The 20,251-nt window shown below is 40.1% G+C and overlaps 1 protein-coding gene across 2 annotated transcripts in view; it reads left to right on the forward strand.

Annotated features, from left to right (window-relative positions):
* gphnb (gephyrin b) overlaps positions 1-20,028 on the forward strand; it is a gene marked incomplete at its 5' end in the record, with an annotated part of 65,089 nt that extends 45,061 nt beyond the window's left edge. Inside the window, 14 exon segments of one of the 2 annotated variants that reach the window (XM_035679265.1) lie at positions 2,903-2,945; positions 4,592-4,729; positions 8,767-8,859; positions 11,809-11,864; positions 12,398-12,517; positions 12,829-12,887; positions 13,347-13,500; positions 15,025-15,146; positions 15,343-15,430; positions 15,843-15,916; positions 16,143-16,210; positions 16,331-16,434; positions 17,993-18,089; positions 18,768-20,028. In XM_035679265.1, the coding sequence (XP_035535158.1) occupies positions 2,903-2,945; positions 4,592-4,729; positions 8,767-8,859; positions 11,809-11,864; positions 12,398-12,517; positions 12,829-12,887; positions 13,347-13,500; positions 15,025-15,146; positions 15,343-15,430; positions 15,843-15,916; positions 16,143-16,210; positions 16,331-16,434; positions 17,993-18,089; positions 18,768-18,901 (1,350 nt within the window). 2 annotated transcript variants of the gene reach the window in all.
* Positions 20,029-20,251: the final 223 nt, after the last annotated feature.

Genomic DNA, 20,251 nt, shown 5'->3' on the forward strand with positions numbered 1-20,251 from the left:
TGTGTCTGTTGGTCTTCTTTCTCGTTCTCAATCTGTCTGTCGTTCACTCTCGTTACTCTGTCTCACTATTTCTCTGTCCGGTCTGTTAGGATTCTTCCTTTCTCGGTCTCACTCTTTCACTTTTCTGTATTCTTGTTGTTCACTTTCTCTATCTAGTCTCTNNATCTGTCTGTCTATCTCTGTTTCTGTCTTTTCCGGTTAACATGCTCTGCTTTCAGTAGCTATGTCTGGTGTGCTGGATGTCTGTTAAGTAGATGCCATCAGGCCGCTCTAGTGGTCTTTATTGTTTTGGTTCTTTTCTTCCTGTTTTCCCTCCTTTCTGCTATGTCTCGGCTCTGTAGTTTAGTGAAGTCTGTCCAGTCCGTGCTTCCTGTTTTTGTTTGTTTCTTTTCTTTCCGGGCTGTGGGACCACGTCATGCTGATCATCATCCTTCCACCCTCTGCCTCTCTCTGTCTATCTGCCTGTCTTTTTCTATCTCTCTGTCTTTCCATCCCTCCTCCTCCTCCTCCTCCTCCTCCACCATCCCACCCACCTTGCCCCACCTCCCATCTCCCACCCTCTTCACCTTGGCTGTTTGGTGCCCAGTGGTGTCACAGTATTAGCCCAGTTATGATGGCGGTAAGGGAGGGGAGGAGGGAGAAAGGGGTGGGTGGGTAGAGAGACCTTCACCTTCATCACAGGTGTTTTGGTTCTCCATACACCACACGCTGCCCGCACCCAACTTATGTGATATCGCCAGGTGACAGAGGTTATCGAGATGCAGCAGTTGCAACAAAGGAAAACAGGTTAGAGCAGACAGGACATGACATTTAGGCAATTAGTTATGTCAGTCAGCACATCTGAATGAAGGTAAAGTCAGGCCAGCAAGCACGCAGGAAGAAGAAGAAACGGAGAGCTAATAAAAGACCCCAAATCAAAATTAAGTCCAACTTACAATTGACCAAAAGACCCTTATTTATAGCAGACACTTACAGTATGTATTGATAACTGCCCATAATTTTGGCATCAGAATCGATTTGGGCTGGATTTATATACTTTTACTGCACCCACATTGGAGTAGTTGTATAAAGGAATACTTCTACTATTATTCTGTGCCAGTCTTGTAGCTTGACAAATTTTAAATTAATGATCCTAATGATCTTACCCTTATTTAGCCATTCCCTGAGGCTGAGCTTCCCAAAAGCATGCTCATACTGTAACGCAACATCTTTTTTGAGTTTTAAAGGTGCTGTGTTGCATGTTAGTTTTCTGTTCAAACCATGAACAAACACTATGATCATCAGGAGGTTGGCGACTTCTAACAGCAGTGGTGAGATGACAAAGGGACCGCTGGAATGTCCATGCACTACCTCTACCTACTGTAGAGATTATTTTCGTTCATTTGCATTGCACTTTAAACTGAGTGCAAAGGGATTAGATTCCACCAAGAACTCTGTTGCTGTAAAATATGATAAGATCTGATTTACAATATTAAACAAGATGAGAATGCTGTTCTTCCACTGCTTTGAAATCTTAGCTGTGTCCCAAGTCCATTCATGTTAAGTAGGTTTTGAGTAAGTTAAAGATCCCTTCAGACATGTATTATGACATATACTGCTCAGAACAATAATTTATGTCTGATGTGTTTTTCTAAATAACATAAATATAACATAACATAACATAGTTAGTATAATAACCACATCCTTAAAAAGGAAATCCTTCTACCTTATAACAGAATCTATGTCCTACTGGACACAAGATGTCTCCTCCTTCACTGTTAAGTCCATTCTCAGTGTATGTGCACTGGAGGATTTAAGTTTCTACATCACACATAAGTTGCAAACTGGACAAGGACAAACTCTGCACATACATTATTCTCTACAGTGAAGATCACACATCACACTGTTGGAACAAGAAAAAAAATATATATAATATTTCTGAGTCACCTTAAGTGTCAAACTCCATCTTCTGGTGAATGTATGATAAAGGTTGAAAAGTTCAGGAAAAAGCTAGTATATGCTTCACTTCACCCTTGTAGTATGTTTTATGGAATTGGGACATATAATTTATGGTTACGTCCAACATGCTCCAGAGATGTAGAGATGTAGAGATCTAGCAGAGAGGGTTTATGGGAAATGTGTTTTTTATCTCAAGAAGCTATTAACCGTCTCCATCAAGTTTTCCTTTTGTTGTACTGTTTCAGTTGATTTTGCAAATACATATTAGTTCTAACAATACCAGCACCACTGTTAATTTAGTTTGTTCTCCATTCGCTCACCATTACCACCAGTTAGCTGAAGTCTCAAGGTAGTTTTGGGAAGCTCAGCCCAGTTTTAACCCACTCTGCTCTCCTCCCCACCTTGCCATAGATTACAAGTAGTAAAGGAGCTAGTGCAGCTACCGCTCAGCATCAGCAATTTCCAAATAAATCTTACTGTCCTGCACCACATCTGAACAGCCACTCTATATCTATACTCAACACTACATTTCCACTACATTTGATGTTACACCGTAGCACAGTTAATACATCTTGTTATGACCTTGTGATACAATATTGTCACTCTGTATGTTGTTGCCTTTGTCCATATATTCCTTTTTAATGCTGTAATCTAATAGTGATGTGACCTGTCAGTGCATTTATCAGTGTGAATATATCACTTGTGATATGATGATGTAGTGTACAGTAAGTGATGGTAATGGCAATGCAGGAGATGCAGACATCTCCCAACAGCAGGACAAAGTGCACAGTGTAGTGTGACACGACTGTTGCCAATGCTTCTGACTGTTGTGTAAACAGCTTCTCATCTCAAGCATGTCAAAAGAGCAGCCCGGTTTATCTCAAATTACCACTACCTCTGCTCTCTTTCTCTTTTTCCTCCTGCCCTTCGTCTTTCTCTCCCCAATCGCTCCCTTCATCTTTAGGTGCAGTCACGATGCAGCAGCAAAGAAAATATCCTAAGATCAAGTGAGTACTAAGTTTTCAATTCAAGACTCTCTCTTTTTCTGTGTGTCATATCTGTATGTCACCAAGTGTGCTCTCAAACACGCATAAATAGATGTGCATGTGATCTGACAATGCAAGTATGGTTTGTGTGTTTGGCTGTGTGCGGCTGCTGTGTTGCGTTTGCACGTCTGTGTGTGTATATGTGTGTGTGATGTTTTGCCAGAGGTTTTTAAGCCTCATGTTAAGCATCAGAATATGCTGTGGAAGCGTAAGTGTATGTTTAAAGGAGAGAAATTGGGTCAAGGGAAATCAAAGCACAGCGCCTATTCTTCGCTGTGAGGCAGAGAGGCAGAGGGAGAGCAAGGCAGAGAGAGATAAAGGGAGAAGGAGAGAGAGAGCAGATTACATATTAGTTACACCTTGCTTTGTTCCTTTTACCTTTGGAATTATTAGAGAGGTATTATTAGACCAACGTGGCTGCTATCGAGCGCCTCTATCATCCAGCTGGGTTCCACAGCTTCTGCAAACAAACAGGACTATTTCTTGCCAATCCCTCCTTGTGGTGTTTAAACTGTGTCATTGCACATATATAAGTACGTGCACTAAAAAAAAAAAATCATGTTAATCCAGTTATCTTGGTGACAGTGATGTGGAAACACATTAGATTACATGCGTTTATTTATTTAATTGTATGTTTTTGCATGTGTGCATATATATCAAGTCCCGAGTGTTTGGGAATTTGACCTTTACTGCTTCAGCTGCAAACCCAGAGCACTCAGATCAGTTTGAATTTCTCAGTAGATTTTTATTTATTTTGTTAGGTTTTTTGTCGCTCTTAGGCCAAAAGAAAATTCTTAAAATACAGTTTTTGTCTCCAGAGATAGTTGAGTGGTTCAGTTCCCTGCCTTTGGAGCCACATAGATGCCTCCACTGTCTCGGGATTGAGTCCCAGCTGAATTCTGTCTTCTCTCCCTTACCTCTATCTTCCTCACCACTTTCAAACTGTCTAAATAAAGAATTAAAATGATAAAAAGGGTGAGTGGACTCAAGTTTTTCTGATTGAGGTTGGTCTAGGCATAGATTTTCAAAGCTTGGGTCTGGAGCAATGTCTGAAATCACTCCCTGTTCTCTCACTCGTGAACTATATTTATGCTTATTTTATGTCAGCGTCTGAATTCTTTGTTTAAATGTATCCACTCTTTTCTACAATAGAACAAAACATCTAGTATCCATAGCATGTCCACCAGTTTTTGCTGATTTTAAAGGAAACAGAAATAGGACACTATACCTAGCAGTGTTGGCAAAAAATGATGACGAGTGTGTCTAATGCCTCGATTTAACACTCACTGTTCAGTAAACTATTTGCTGATAATTAACTTGTTGCAGAAGAGAAGAAGAGTTGATTTGGAAGCAATATTGTTCAAAACAATTTTAAAAAATGCTTCTATCTTATGTTTTCAAAAATGAAAATCAGATATGTTAAAATATATCAGATAATGTCCCTAAAAATCCAATATGAGTCAGGTTCACACACTACAATTGTTTGTATGCAGCAAATAGCGAATGAGTGAATGTGAGTTATTTCGGGCAGAGCAGTGCTCTGTTGTGATATGGTTTGATTTTCTGAGAACCATTTCATGACAGTGTAATGTCACATGTCTTCTCAGGTCACAGTGCAGTGGACATCACCAAGGTGGCCCGGAGGCACCGTATGTCCCCCTTCCCCCTCACCTCCATGGACAAGGCCTTCATCACTGTGCTGGAGATGACTGCCGTCCTGGGCACTGAGATCATCAATTACAGAGGTTAGGGGAACAGATGTTTGGTTATTTTTCAACTCTTTTGGTAAAAGAAGATCTGCGCAAATCTTATCCGCGCCCACCTAAATGTCCTAAATGTGTTCATCTTGCCCCTTGACATCTCCAGTTTACCCTCCCATTAGGCCTGCTGACATCAGCCACTGAGCAGGCTGGGATGTTGAGGTGTCACACCTTTCAGATTGATGTAACAACATGCGCTCGCTAAGTTCACATGACAGCATTTAAACACTATCTGTCCACAACCTCACTGAATCAGCAGTCTCTGTCTGCGTGCCACGGTGTCAGTCACACAAATAAATGCACACACACACACAAATGTGCTAGACTACAAGGGCACATACATAACAAACAAACCTTTTTCTAAAGCCCCACATGACTGGGCCTTTTTCATGCCTCATTGTTGTGTTTTTATGTTGAGACCTAAACTGTACATTCAGGATTTCTACATTAAAAAATTTTCATTTTGGTTTTATGGCCCACAACTTCAGTGTACTTTTTGGATGCAGCAGGAAGTTGTTTTCACAGAAAAAGCCCTAAAAACCTTCTGTACACTGCATGTATAGCATCAAACAGCAGACAAATAAAATAAGCTAGTGAACATAGTTTAGAATCAGGAGTTAGTAGAGACCAAAACAGAACTAGAGTCAATATTGGAATCACATCCATGTGGTGGTCAGACACTACAGTCCTCCTGTAAGGGTTAATTATGCTGTTATCTGTACATGTCCCTGATTGGTACACACAGATAAATATGGGTATCATTTCTGTACTCATGGTACATTTGTCAGAAAAGTACCCTGTAAGGTACAAAAAAGGTCCTTAAGGTGACAACTGTGGACCTCTGTTTAATTTTAAAGGTACAAAATCACGGCTGACAGAAAGGGGTACATAATTGTACTTTTAATAAGCTTAAGGTACAGGAAAAATTCTTCTTTTCTGTTCTAGCTGAACAATACAATGAAAAGGTACTGAGAAGTGATATACTACTTGTTATTTCTTTAAATACATTTTGGTGAGTTACTGTAAATGACCAGTGGTGGCCTAAATGTTAGAGAAGTGAGCTTGAGACTGGTTGAAGGTTGTCGGTGAAGAAGCAGCACTTGCCCGGAGCAACAAAGCATTTGTACCCTTTTAGGTCCATTCCTGTACCTTGATTTCTTAGTGTGTAGGTGCAGTAGACGATTTGAGGGGGATGCCATCCACCTTGTTAGCAGAGAGAGCACAAGGGGCAGAGGGGTTGTTTCATTTGAATATGTTAGTCTAGTCTGCCTGACTCATTGATCATTTATCAGACTGAGGTTTGTGGTTAGGTTAGGGGTTTGTTAAAAATTACAAAGCATCAACTGTATAGGTAAGAAGTCACTCAAAAGCTAACTAGCCAATCATAAGAGTGAGAGGTGTATATCCATAAGTAGACATTTATAAGGAAATCAATTACTCAGTTCACTTTTTTGATTAAATTCTTAAAAGGTGGTGATATGTCAAATTTGTGTTTACAGCTTGTTTCCACTGCCCCAAATATCCAAAACAAATCTGTTACTCTAGAAAGTGAAATAGAAAATAATTCTGATTCATATTAATTTTCGATTTTATAGTAATTCACCTTGATTCAAACAAAATGAATGCACGTTTTTAATGCATCTGTGTAGTTGTACTTTCTTTTATGTATTTGCATGTCTAAACAGACATACGCAGACACAAACATACACTGAGAAGTTAGTGTAGGACCCGTGGGTCTAGTCAGCCTTCTGGCAGAGTGGAGGGTGACACAGAGCCAGGTTGAGGGCCAGAGGGGAAAACACACTTTTCAATTCATCTCTGAAGACAGGGTAGCAAGGATTGGGGGCAGTAAAAGCCTGCGGCGCACATGACTTCTAGATCAATGATGATAGAAGGAACAGTCTGTCTTTTCCAAGGTGCAAAGTGATGTTTCATGTTCTTGGAGAGGGAAGTGAATTGCAGGATTTGCAGTAGGACAGTTGGCTAAGGGATAAGGGAGGAGAGGAAGATGGTTTATGATAAATGAAATAATAACATAACAGCTGCAGCAGCTCCCCTGCTGGATTTAGAGGGGTCTGCATGTGTGTGTGTGTGTGTGTGTGTGTGTGTGCTGATGGGTGTATATGCTATGCTGTATTTTTGTGTGTGTGGAATAAGGATCTGTCTCTTGATTTATTATCACTGTTTACTCCTTTGTGTCATTTGTATTTTAGAGAAAGTTTTGTAGGTAAAATATGTAAACAAATAATAAGTTCTTGACTTTGTAATGCTAAATATCTCCAATCCTTAGGAATAGTTTGATATTTCATGAAATACCCTTTTGGCTTTCTTGGCGAGAGCTAGAGGAGAAGAGAGTTACCACTCTCATGTCTGTACAGTACCAGCCACTCTGAATTTCTGCCGGCAGCCAGTTGCCAGCCAGCTGCCAGCCGGATATATCCATTCATTCCATTCAGATAGCAAGGGCCTGTCGTGGACCAGCTGGCAATTCTAGGCGGCTGCTTCTGTACATTGTGGAGCTACCACCAGCAGCCGATTTAGGCTTAGCTTTGCACAAAGGCTGGAGAACAGCTAGTTTGGCTCAGTAAAAATACATGTAATTTTTACGTTTTTTTGCACAGATTAAATAAACGAAGATATAATATGTTAATTAGTGAGCTTTAGAAGTACAAGCCAGCTTGTGTTACCTTTGGACAAAGCCAGGCTAGCTGTTTCCACCCAGTTTCCAATCTTTGTGCTAAGTTACGATAACTAACTACTGGCAGTAGCTTCATATTTACTCTGCAGATATAAGAGTGGCATTCATCTTCTCATCTAACACTCAGCAAGAAAGCAAATAAGCGTATTTCCCCAAATTTCAAAACATTCCTTTAATTCCCATCTATCTACATGCAAGAATATGTAATAAACAGACACGGATTGCTGTATCCCACTTTAACTGTGTTCTAAAATTAGAGATGATATCTACTAGCGAATTATTTGAATGTCACAGTGCCCCTTGATTTAATGACCATTAAGTAACCCTTTGAACACCTGGACGTAATATAAGTGATGTTCTTCAAACATCTGATCAAACGCATATTTTGCTTCGGCAACAAGACATCATCTCTGTTCTATTTTTATTCACATCTCAGCTTTAACACGCGATTTTAACAAGCTGTTTAAACAGCCGCTTGGAAGGAGTAGCGGTTGTGAAATTACACCAGAATATCTCAGATGAAATGCTGTTCATTTTAAAAAAGATGTGAGGATTGGACAACAGTCACGTGTGTCTTCTTCTACCACTGAGATGCATTATTTACAGCAGCTCGTTATGACTGTCATCTAGTAAGCTGATGTGTGTATGCATGTGTGTGGGTGTCTGTATGTGTTCATGTATATTTTTTTTCCCCCTTCAACTTACTGATATCAAAGCTTAGATCTTCATATTAACACTCACATAATCATAGCATAAAGGCTCTAGGAAATGCTATATATAGCTACACAGCAGCTTAAGGTATTTTAGTGCCAGGATTTTTCTCCTCCACCCACTCTCCCTATATCTTTTTTCATCTTTCTTCCCTTTGCTCACTCTCTCTGAGCTATTGTCTCAGTGCAGACTCTGTTCATCCTACACAAATGTTTCCAGAGTGTTTTTAAGTTGTCTGGCTGGTGGAAGTGGTTAAGAAATCTGTATAGGGACACTTGCAAGCCTCCAGTTGTTGTATGTGAATCAGTAAAGCTGAAATAGAAAAAGTGTGAGTGTGTGTGTGTGTCCGTGTGCGTCAGTCAGGTGGTGAGTCATGCACAGAGATCCTGATGCGTGGTGTCACACTCTGTCTCCCCTCAAAAACACACACATATATACACACCTACGGCACATATGCCCCACTGTATCTTCATCTGAATCAGATTCACTGTCTCCCTCACCCTCTCTGCCTCTGTCTCTCTTTCTCTCTCCAGCTGTTGCTCTCTCCCTTCGCCACCCTTCGCCCAGCTTCTCCTCCTCTCCTCATACCCATGTTCTTCCTCTTCTCCCACAGATGGGATGGGTCGAGTCCTGGCTCAGGACGTTTATGCCAAAGACAACCTGCCACCCTTCCCTGCTTCTGTCAAGGATGGTTATGCTGTGAGAGGTAAGTACCGTACATTATGGCAGGTGATTTGAATTAAGTTATCTTCCTGTCTGTCTCACATGTATTGAGTTCTTTTTTTTTTTTTACATTTAGAGCCACAATGTCGGTAAGATGCAAAGTGTAGATGTTAGAATCTGAGAAACTGAGAGGGTTTAAATATTCAAATTATATTAAGGCCTCAAACACACATTGATGTGAAAGATATTGGAACTGTTTTAAAGTACATGCAGGCACAAGTTTAAGAATAGGAGGTAGAGCCCATGTTCTGCTCATATGGTACAATGATTGTTCCCTAAAACTAAAATAGAGAAGACAATGTTTACTACTGGCCTTTTAATTATGTTTTTATCTTGGAGAACAGTGGAAGCTCTGCAGGCAGTTGCACCAGCTGCTTGTAAGTTATAACATAAGAGTTTACTAAGTGGAGATTTACACATCACTAAATTAAAACTAGGTCTAACAAACAAACATTTGTTGTTACCAGCTGCAAGGTGTAACTGTAAACTCATTTTAGCTTTAAATATGACTGACCGTTTATGAGCATTTGACTGAAGAGACAAAAAGAGGTAATATGCAATATGGTCAACACAAAAAAAAATGCTGTTTAATAGTGATGATAACTGGGATGACTGTAAATTACATTTGATGACAACCTCCCCAACCAGCTAAATCTTTGCTTAGGTGCTGAAAGCCTCAATGTGTCTAATGTGTACATCAAATTAAGTCTTACCTACATTTAAAAATGATTAGCAGTTAAGTTTAATATATTGTTTTACCTTCTCAAACTGTTAATTTTGGACGTTCTGTCACTGTTTATATAGTTGGTTGCTTTTAATTGGATGGTGCTGCATATCTCCCAGCAATCACTGTACACATTACTAGAATCTTTAGATATTTCCTAAAATCTAATAATGCAGACCAATGTAGGAAATAAGGTAACTAGTAGAACAGAGAACTTAAGAAGGACTTTACACACAATTTACACACACAGTCACTGTTCTGGTTTCTTAAGAGGAAGTTGCAGAACTAACCAGGCCAGTGTGTCTTTCCTCCTGTTCAGATGACCTGACTGTCCTAGTTAGAGAATAACAGGACACTGGGGCAGTAGAGAACTGCCTCAGGAGCCATGTAAAGGCTTCTTCTGCCAGGGTGAACTGAAGGGAGATTGAGGAATTGTGGGACATGGAGGGGGCTGTCGGCCATAGCTGCCTGGTGGAGATGAAGATTTATGGGGTTTACCTTTGTTCAGAGAGATGGGTTTCATGGCTATAGCTGCACTCCTCAGAGTTAGCAAACTTGTTTTGGTTGAGAAATCAGCATCCTGGAAAGCACTGAGGGTCCTGTTAACCTGGAGAGCTGAGTGGCAGCTTGTTGGCTCCAGGCAGCCCAAAAACTCTTGCATGTAACATCTGCTGTTGGCTCTTGCTGATGGAGTAGGAGGAGCAGAACACCACAGGTCTCTCTGGGTTTTATGCACCTGTCCTGAGGGCCTGGTGCCTGCCGAGGCGTACATGTGCAGATTTGAGAGATTTTAGTGACTAGACTGTGGGTGTGGAAGGAGCAAATAACCTATTGCTTTCTTCAGAGCCAGTGTGTACTTTTGGTTTAGGTTAGAAAAAAAAGTTGAATGGTTGAATTGGTTGGGTTCAGGGAAGTGCTGAAGCCTGATCGTACCAAAGAGTGTGTACACGTTCCCTCTACTGACAGCATTTACTGAATGGAAAGAGTATCAGGAGAAAATACTGCTGTCTTCCTGTGCTCTGAGTATGCCACAGGTTAGACAGGTAAGAGTTAAAAACCATGTATGCAGCCAGTGTTAATTCCAAGAACTGCAAGGTTATGCAGCAGACACTTCCAAAGAGGTCAGGGAACGTGCAAGCAAAGCGCATGTCCTAGTGACAAACTGGTGATTCAGTGCTGACTGAATCAAGAGGTTAGAAATTGTGAAGACCACACATTTCCACAGTGTCAAATTAGTGTCAAAACTAGAAAAACAACAACAGATGTTTGTTGTCATCCAGTGGGGTTTTTCAAGTCTTTCAAAAGGAAAAGTGTGCCAGACACAAACAGGGAGGCATTTAATCCTTTAGTCAACATAACATGTTAAACCATGAAATTAAAGTCACAGTTTTTCACTCACCAAGAACATTTTGCAATGTCAAAGGCTATTTTAAAGTTTCAATTGCGTTTTGAGTGTCTTGTGATGAGCGTCGTTCTTGGTCCTGTGTGTTTTGTCTGTAAAGAGCAGAGCAAAACAGAGACAGTCCCTTCTCTGTGCAAGGGCATGATTTTAAAAAAGGTTCTTGTGGCCTGCATGGCTCAGCTTTACAGAAGAAGAGCGTGCAACTTTATGATCAATTATTAAATCTGTGAGGCCTGTTAGCATCAAAAATACTGTGTATGTCTATTTTTAAGATGTTTAATTAAAGGTCCTGTGTGTAATATTTAACAGGCTCTGTTGGCAGAAATGGAATATAATATTTATAAATATATTTTCATTGGTGTAGTCAACAGAAAATTTCGTTTTCGTTACCTTATAATGAGCCGTTTTTATCTACAGACGCCACGGGTCACCTTCAGTGGAGGCCGCCATGTTGAACTGCCATGTTTCTACAGTAGCCCAGAACGGAGAAATACTAACTCTAGATAGTGCTGTTTACGCTTTTTTGGGTCATTTCGCAACTATCGTAGTTTCTCCTTCGCGCTTGAAAGGGGAAGGGTAGGATTTGAAATCTGCAACTACACTACTAGATGCCTCTAAATGCTACACACTGGTCCTTTAATTAATATCAAATGTCAGTGTTTCTCGCTCTCCTTCTCTTCCTGTTTGTTCATTCTGTAGCCCACTGAAATAAAATGACTTCACTAAATGACATACTCCTACACACACACACACACATTGTCAGCTGCACACATGTGAAATGCTATTAAATCTTTCTTTTATTTTAGCGGCTGACGGCCCAGGCGACCGCTTCATCATCGGAGAGTCCCAAGCTGGAGAGCAGGTCCGCGCCCACAGTCACAGTCACAGACACACATGCTTTCTCTAGCTCACAAAAAAAAAACCCTCACACACAAACACACCCCCGCAACCTGTATATGAAAATACATTACTTTACTTTTGTCCTTCACCTCACGCCTTGACCAGCTGTAATTGCACACCAGTGTGTTCCCTTAGCAGGTGATGAAAAGCCCTTCGCCCCAAAGCAGAGCTCAAAAGTCAAAAGTGCTGCCAAACTGTAAAACAGATTAGACCTCTGAGACAAGAGTAGGCTACAGAGATTTATTGAGTACCTCAACCTCTCATCTTGAACAAAATCAGCACACATGCAAACACATACTCTACACATGCTTTTATATCCTTTACTAAGGTCTACACATTTCTTTACATGCAGTTTTATTGTGTTTTCACTTTAATTTGATCACTGTTTTGGCTCAAAGCTGTCTTCAGTTGTCTTAAGTTACTTCAGTTAGTGCTTTGTCCTTCTTTGTAAATTAATTTAGTCATGTGTTTTATCCCTGTTTGTTTTCTGTGCAGCCAACCCACACAGTGATGCCTGGCCAGGTGATGAGGGTGACGACGGGTGCCCCTATCCCATGCGGGGCTGATGCTGTAGTCCAGGTGGAAGACACCGAGCTGCTTCGCGAGTCTGAAGATGTAAGTCTGACTCCTGGTCTTTTACCCAGTGAGCAGGTGGAAATATTGTCAGAATCAGGATTAACTCAATCCAACCAGAACCGACCCTGTGAAGGAGATAAGTAACCTTCGACTCACATTTAACTTTATACGGGTACTGCATAGAGTCTATACTAACACCACCACAACTGAAAATGGATTCTGGTTGTTGTAAACGTAACTGAGTTTAGCCCAGAGAAGGACAGAGTACACAATGTATTTTGATATGGTGTAGTTAAAGGTAAACTGCATCTGTTTATTTTGATGGATCTGACAGCTGATTTGTCTTTCAGGGCACAGAGGAGCTGGAGGTACGAATCCTAGTACAGGCTCGCCCAGGGCAGGACATCAGGTTAGTGTGTTATTGAATCACCATTTCATTTATCTATTACTGTAGATTGGTTAGACAATGTCAATCACCCACCCACCTTTTTGTTTGTTAGCTCCTCCTCTTCAGCATACATCTCATAGTAAGCAGTATCAAACTGATGAAAGTTACAATGTAAATAGTATGGTGAGTATTTTAAATGAAAGTGATAACTGAAAATACTTCTGAAAGCACAGTTGATTTTTGGTTATACTGCTGGCACCTTGACTTCATTTTCATCATATGATTCTGATCATACTTGGAATTTATTTACCTTTACATTACTTCTTATGGCAGGAGGGAAAACAAATGCATACACTTCTATACTTATATTAACAAAAACTAATACACTAAATGTCTCTACCAGGATGTATATTTGTGCTACACTTTCCATCTCTAACATTCTTTTCCTCTGAACCATCCTTTTCTGCTGTCCTGCCATAGGCCTATCGGTCATGACATTAAGCGTGGGGAGTGTGTGCTTGCAAAGGGCACCCACATGGGCCCGTCTGAGATCGGTCTCCTGGCCACTGTGGGAGTGACAGAGGTGGAGGTCCAGAAATTCCCTGTGGTGGCTGTCATGTCCACAGGAAATGAGGTAAGGGTTTAAGGAAAACTTGGAAAATGGGACATGGGAAATGATATCCCACACTGTCAGATATAGGCGCACCATTGTATCTGGATTTGCCAGATTTCTTCTGCCACAGCTGCTGAAGGTAACGACCATGTGCCATCTTTTTCTGACAGTGTACCTCGTTCGTATTTATGCACAATCAACATTGTTTGCTTTGACTGCGGACACCAGAACAACATTCTGAATGTGCACTCAGCCGTTTCATGTGTGCTTTCAGTTGTGAGGAATGTGTTTATCTGTGACCAGGTGGTTTCTTTTAAAGGCTGGGATTATATTTGTGCATTTTCTGTGTGACTGATGTGCAGTTTAAATTTCATGGGGTGTGTAACCTTCATGGAGATCATCAACAGCCTCTAGATACCCATTACACCTTGTTCTCAGTGCTATGCAGATATGTCTAAATTGTATAAATCAGCTGTGAGTCACCTACTTCATGGCCACATTCCAAACCTATGAAGTGGTTTATTGTCCTCATCTCCCCTTCTTCAGGCAAGTCTGATGAAACAGAAGATTAGATTTGTTTTTTTTTGTCTTCTTATTTTTACACACTCTCCGTACCTGCAGCAATGTTTATTAGACTATGTATGAAGCTAATGATGATGAATGAAGCCTTTGTTTTCTGAGACCAAAATGAAGAAAATCTGACATATCTGTGCAGAGCTTGTGTTTATGCCCACAAACCCCACTATTAACCTGTTAATTAGTAGGGAGGTCAGTATGTGTGAATAACAATCGAAGACATACCTTATGTCATACATACACTAATACACATACTGCAGTTACACATATATCAACAAGACCTGCAATCAATTTGTTCCTAGTTTGGTCTGAAAAATGTCTGAAAAATGTTTGCAACTGATGATTATTTTCCTTTTATAATCTGTTCATTATTTTTTAGAATAATTGATTCGTCATTTAGTCCAAAACGCCCATCACAAGTTCCAAGAGCCCAAGCTGACATCTTCTGTTCGGCAGTTCAAGATCCAAAGATTCAGTTCAGTTTACAATCATATAAAACAGAATAAAGGAGCAAAATTCTCACATTTAAAAGGCTAGAACCAGAGAACAAATTACATCTTTGTTTGCTAAATAATGTGAACATTGTCAAAAATGTATGGCATGAATGTATGAATATTCTGTTCTTCCTATCCGAAACCACAAACAACAAATGGATGATAATTTGAAGCTTCAGACACTTTGTGTGTGTAATATTTTTAAACTGAGTAAAATTTCTGGCAACCACTATTTCAGCCTATTTTTCAGAACTAGCCAATTTGGTACCAAGAGCAGGCTAAATATAGAAATAATATGATAGAATAATTATTACTTTACCCACCAGGCTTTCTGCCACCCAAAGAGATGCTAAGAATATTTTATGAATAATGTTTAAGCCAGATCTGGTTTTTACTTACTGAGACTTGATAAAGGATGCCTGCTGTAGTGTATAAAAGGTGTTCTCATGTTTCATTTCTACACCTGTCGTGGAAGCTGCTGAACCCAGAAGACGACCTCCATCCTGGAAAGATCAGGGACAGCAATCGCTCCACCCTGCTGGCCACTATTCAGGAGCACGGCTACCCCACCATCAATCTGGGCATCGTGGGAGACAAGTACGCCTTCATGTTTATTCTATAAACATTGTAATACTTGTTACACCTCCGTATAATCTTCATTTTACTATACTTTTACTAAAACTCTCTATTTCCATATTTTTCTCCATTTCCTCTCTCTCCTTGGTGGTTAATGTGTGTGTGTGTGTGTGTGTGTGTGTGTGTGTGTGTGTGTGTGTTTCTCTGTGCCCCACAGCCCCGATGACCTTCTCAACGCTCTGAATGAAGGCATCAGCCGTGCTGATGTCATCATCACCTCAGGAGGAGTGTCCATGGGAGAGAAGGTATGATGGCAGAACAAGAAGTGCACACATCCAATCATGGCATTGTGTTTCACTGACACCTTGTGGTAGAAAGGGGAATGACACAGCCTGTATTTTCAAATAAATTCTCACATACTTGTATTGGTGGTTTGAAAAAATAGATATTACTTAAAAATATATATATATTAAAGCTTGAATATGGTGTTTTTTTTTTAATGTATTCCTCTTTTATGTTCATTAGATGTTGGTTTATAATTTGATTGTCTTTTTTGGGGTGCACGGTAGCTCACCCAGTAGAGCAGGTTCAGTCCTCACCGCAGCAGCCCGGGTTCAATTCCAACCTGAGACCCTTTGCTACATGTCGTCCCTCTTCTCTCTCACACCCATTTCCTGTCTATCTTCACCTGTTCAAAAAATATCTGGTCTTTTTTAGGACTACCTTAAACAGGTGCTGGATATTGATCTTCATGCTCAGATCCATTTTGGTCGTGTTTTCATGAAACCAGGGTAAGACAACTTTATTCTCATGCAGCCAATTTACAACACAGTCATCAAGTGCTTCAAAGGAATTTGAAAAAGCATGAGTTGTATAATCAGTTTAAATATCAGGTGGATGCACATTTAAAGCAGTGTTGCATAAAACAGGCATATGTACTAAAATAAGCTCGGGATTTTTTAAAATTTATTGTAATAGTTGAAATCGAAATCAACATATGTTGTTTTTCTTTTTCAGTCTCCCAACAACATTTGCCACCTTGGACATGGACGGTGCTCGCAAACTAATCTTTGCCCTCCCAGGTAGTGTGTGAAGTTGAGAGAAAGAGTGATTCACTCCGCTGTTTCTGAAGAGATGTTACTCATATATTTCTCTTTCTCTGTTCTCTTCCTGCTCTCCTCCCTCTGTCCGTCCGTCTGTCCTAGGAAACCCCGTGTCCGCTGTTGTCACCTGTAATCTTTTTGTCATCCCTGCCTTGAGGAAGATGCAGGGCATTTTGGACCCTAGGCCCACCATCATTAAAGCGAGGGTAGGATGCAAAAGGGCAACCAGGGCAGCCTGACTCCCTTGCCAAGACACACAAAGTCAAAGTTCATCATCTGTTGAGGCGCTGGGGGTCACAAAACAGGGTTTTTTTTTCTCTTTAATGACCAGACACGAGGTCTCGACTAAGACTTTGAATTAGGTCATAATTCACAGCCATTGTTTTAGTGACAAGAAGCAGGTTTTATCCTTACAGGTAAAATAAATCAAAAAAAGTGTAAAAAAAAAACAGCCCCTATTTTTCTTCCCATACGTGAACATTTAAGTGCAGATGGAACAAACTGCAGCAGAAAGGTCTAAAACACTGAATATTTACAATTATGTTTGTACTAAGGTTTCAGGGTGTATCATTGCAGTCCGTTGCATCTTAACTCATGATTCAATACTATTTTCATCATCCGCTTGATACATATTTATGACCGCCATGTTTTGGTTTGACTTGGCAGAGGAACCAATCATGGCCCACACTGACCTGAAGGCCTGCTCCCTGCTCATGAATATTCATAACCGTAAAGCAAGAAAAATCATAACAATATCATACACACTGAACAGCCGCAGCTTGTGTCCCCAACTAGCATCATCAAGTAAGAGGTCTGGTCCCCTGCCATCATGGGTGCTATCCAGAGAGCTTTGCTACATCATTTGCTGTTATAAAGCAGTTAGAAATCAACTTGAATACATTACTGCCACTTAGTGGTGAAACTGATGGCCTGAAAGCACAGATGTAGCCAGATAATTTCCCTCAGCAGATGGCATCAGACCCAGGTCAAACAGTATTCAGGGAAAACCTTTACCGTTGCCAATAAAGTTGGAAGAGTTTCCACTGCTTTTTGTTTGCCTTGTTGCCTATTAGAAAATATATAAAGTTTCGAAATGTACAAATGTTTTTGGCAGAATTTGGGTGGGCACATAGCCTTTTACCCAAGTTAATTATATTTTGGTGATGGTCCAGATCTGGGATTTTTGCCATTAGAAGATTTTCATTTTTTTTTTCATTTCAACTATTGTGCTGCATTCATGTACTAGAAGGAAGTTTGATATTCAAGACTTCTCTACTTCTGGCTGAAAATCAACCCTCGAGGACACACGCTATACAAACTTGAAATTTTTACTGAGTCCCTAGCTTTGTAGGGATTTCTGCCACAACCTCTCCTACTTCCAAGGCGAGGAGAAGCCAAAACTCCAGTAAAAATAGTAGCAACAACTATCTTGAGAGCCAACCAGGTTTCGGCTTGTGGCCATCAGGGTAGTGAGTCGAAAGCTTTACCAGTCTGCAGTTAAACTTTGTACTTGCCTAAGAAACCTATTATTACTTTAGCATCCGTAGGTGCAAGAATAGTGGGGGCTTCATCACTGTACAATAAAATTAGCGCTCTAGGAAGTTATCTGAAACTTAATTTAGTATATGTTTCTATACTTTATGAAATTTCTCTATGTGGTAAATCGCATCCACCTTTAAGAATTACAGACATAAACATCCGGGGTGATGAAGATGACTTGTTGGCATATGTCTTTATAATTTATGTTGTATGTTTTTTCTCTAGTTGTCTTGTGATGTGAAGTTGGACCCTCGCCCTGAATACCACCGCTGCATTCTGACATGGCATCACCAGGAGCCTCTGCCGTGGGCACAGAGCACAGGTACCAAAATCCATCCAAAGCCAGCACCAAACAATACTGTGAAGGATTCTGTATTGTGTGTGTCTGAATTGAGGCTCTGACTGTTCACTAGCTGATGGCACAATTTGTTAATTTATCACTCCCTGTCTAGCAAGGAATCCAAGGTAAAAAACAAAGTAAATTTAGCTAGATACTTGAAAAATACTCAGAATAAACATGCATTTTTGAGGGGCATTATAAATTTAAAATTAGCCAACAGAAAAAAAAAAATTCTTCAGGCTTAGAGAAAAGTTATTTAAAAGCTTTAACTTGGCGCATAATGGCAATTGCAACCTCAGGGGATCTTCATCAGGGCAGAAATAATAAAGTAGATTAATTACACCTGTTACTCTATATAGGCACAGTGGAAATAAACATTAGTCCGTACCACAACTACCCCAGGTTCTCTGCGTTTACTGCATCCGACATTGATTAAAGTACTTGGCCTCTGTAGTATTTTTAGCCAGTTTGACAATGACAAATAATATAACTAATAGGTCAAACTGCAGAACTTAATAGTTTTTGTGACCATCTTAATCATGTTAAGTTTCATTATGATGGGATGAAACACAAAGGAAATTCCCAATTTTCCCACATGGGTTAGATTCCGTTTTTTAAAGTATTTTGTGCCCCTCTGTCTCCCCCTCCTCTCCGCTGCAGGGAACCAGGTGAGCAGCAGGCTGATGAGCATGCGCAGTGCTAACGGGCTCCTGATGCTACCTCCGAAAACAGAGCAATACGTGGAGCTGCACAAGGGCGAGGTGGTTGACGTCATGGTCATCGGCCGGCTATGATGTCATCACAGAGGGATGGAGCGTCGGCGTCATATAGCGAGGGTTGGAATGGGTGGTTCACGGTGCATGTCCACATATCATTGACTATTCTGTAATATGCAACGGCACAGCTAGTTTTTATTGATTTGGATAACGTTGAGGTATAGTCAACATCTTGATCACAACCTAGATACATATGAAAAAATTAATTTAAAAAGATTATAGTATTTCAAACAAAGAAAATATAACTTTTAATGAAAAAATCTAATTATAAAAAGAGATTTATTCTGTAATATATTATTATGATTATTCTTATTATTATTATCATTTATATTCTTATTATCATTATTATATTAAGGCAACTTTGTTCCTTTCATTGCAATTGCTTTGTGTGTTCAATGCTAGACCTTATCTATAGCAGTAGCATTTTAATAGACAGCTGTAGGTGCCTGCCAGGACAAAAAAAGAAAATTATTATTTTCTCATCTTTAGTGGAAAAAAATAATCTGTTTTTTGAAAATGAAGAAAACATTGAGGAAGACTCCAGATTTCCCATGGTGCTCAGCTAAGAGGAAGAGGGGGCACATCAAGACCACTTCCTCTTTTGAGCGCCCATCAAGGTGACACTTCTGTTTTTCTCTCATTAGTATGCATCATAATGGCTTCACAAAGAGCTTTGCTTGTTGTTTATCTTGTGAGTCTTGTTTATGTGCGCAGTGCCAAATGCCTGGGCAGGGAAGAGGTGATGTTGGGATGGGAGGTGGGGGGGCACACCCCAGTCTGCCCAGACCCTGAAGCTTCCTTATATTCACGGTGACCGGGTCTAAACTCTGCCCCAAACCCCCCCAGGGGCGAGCTGAACCTGGGAAAAATAATCTTTTATTTGATCAACTATTTAAGAAAAAAAAAAGAAAGAAAAGAAACAGCTTCTTTAAGTGCTGACAGCCTTTTTAACCAACTTCACAAAAAATGTACAGAAAAAATAAGAACCATATTGTACAGATATATGTGACCAGCACTCCTAAGGAAATTATTAAGCAATGAGGAGACATTGAACAACGCTGTACTATAACATTTTCTGTAATGATATGAAACTGATGAAAGAGACAAAGATAATAAAAATCCTTGATCATTATGTAAAAAAAGTTCTTGTTGGGTTTCCTTTTTTAATAAAATATATATAAAGAAAAAATAGTGATTTGCTTCTTTGGTACTAAAACCTTTGGTAGGTGCTAGCCTGAGGGTTGCAGACGTGCATGGATTCTGAATGAATGAGTAATGGTCTAACCTTCTTTAGCAAAGCACCTCAGTGGATACAGTTCCCAAATGTGAATGTGCTTAACTGCATTTATGCTCTGCAAAAAAAAAAAA

The sequence above is a fragment of the Morone saxatilis genome, unplaced genomic scaffold (genome assembly GCF_004916995.1).
Source record: "Morone saxatilis isolate NCDOM2014 unplaced genomic scaffold, NCSU_SB_2.0 Contig7, whole genome shotgun sequence".
Lineage (NCBI taxonomy): Eukaryota > Metazoa > Chordata > Actinopteri > Moronidae > Morone > Morone saxatilis.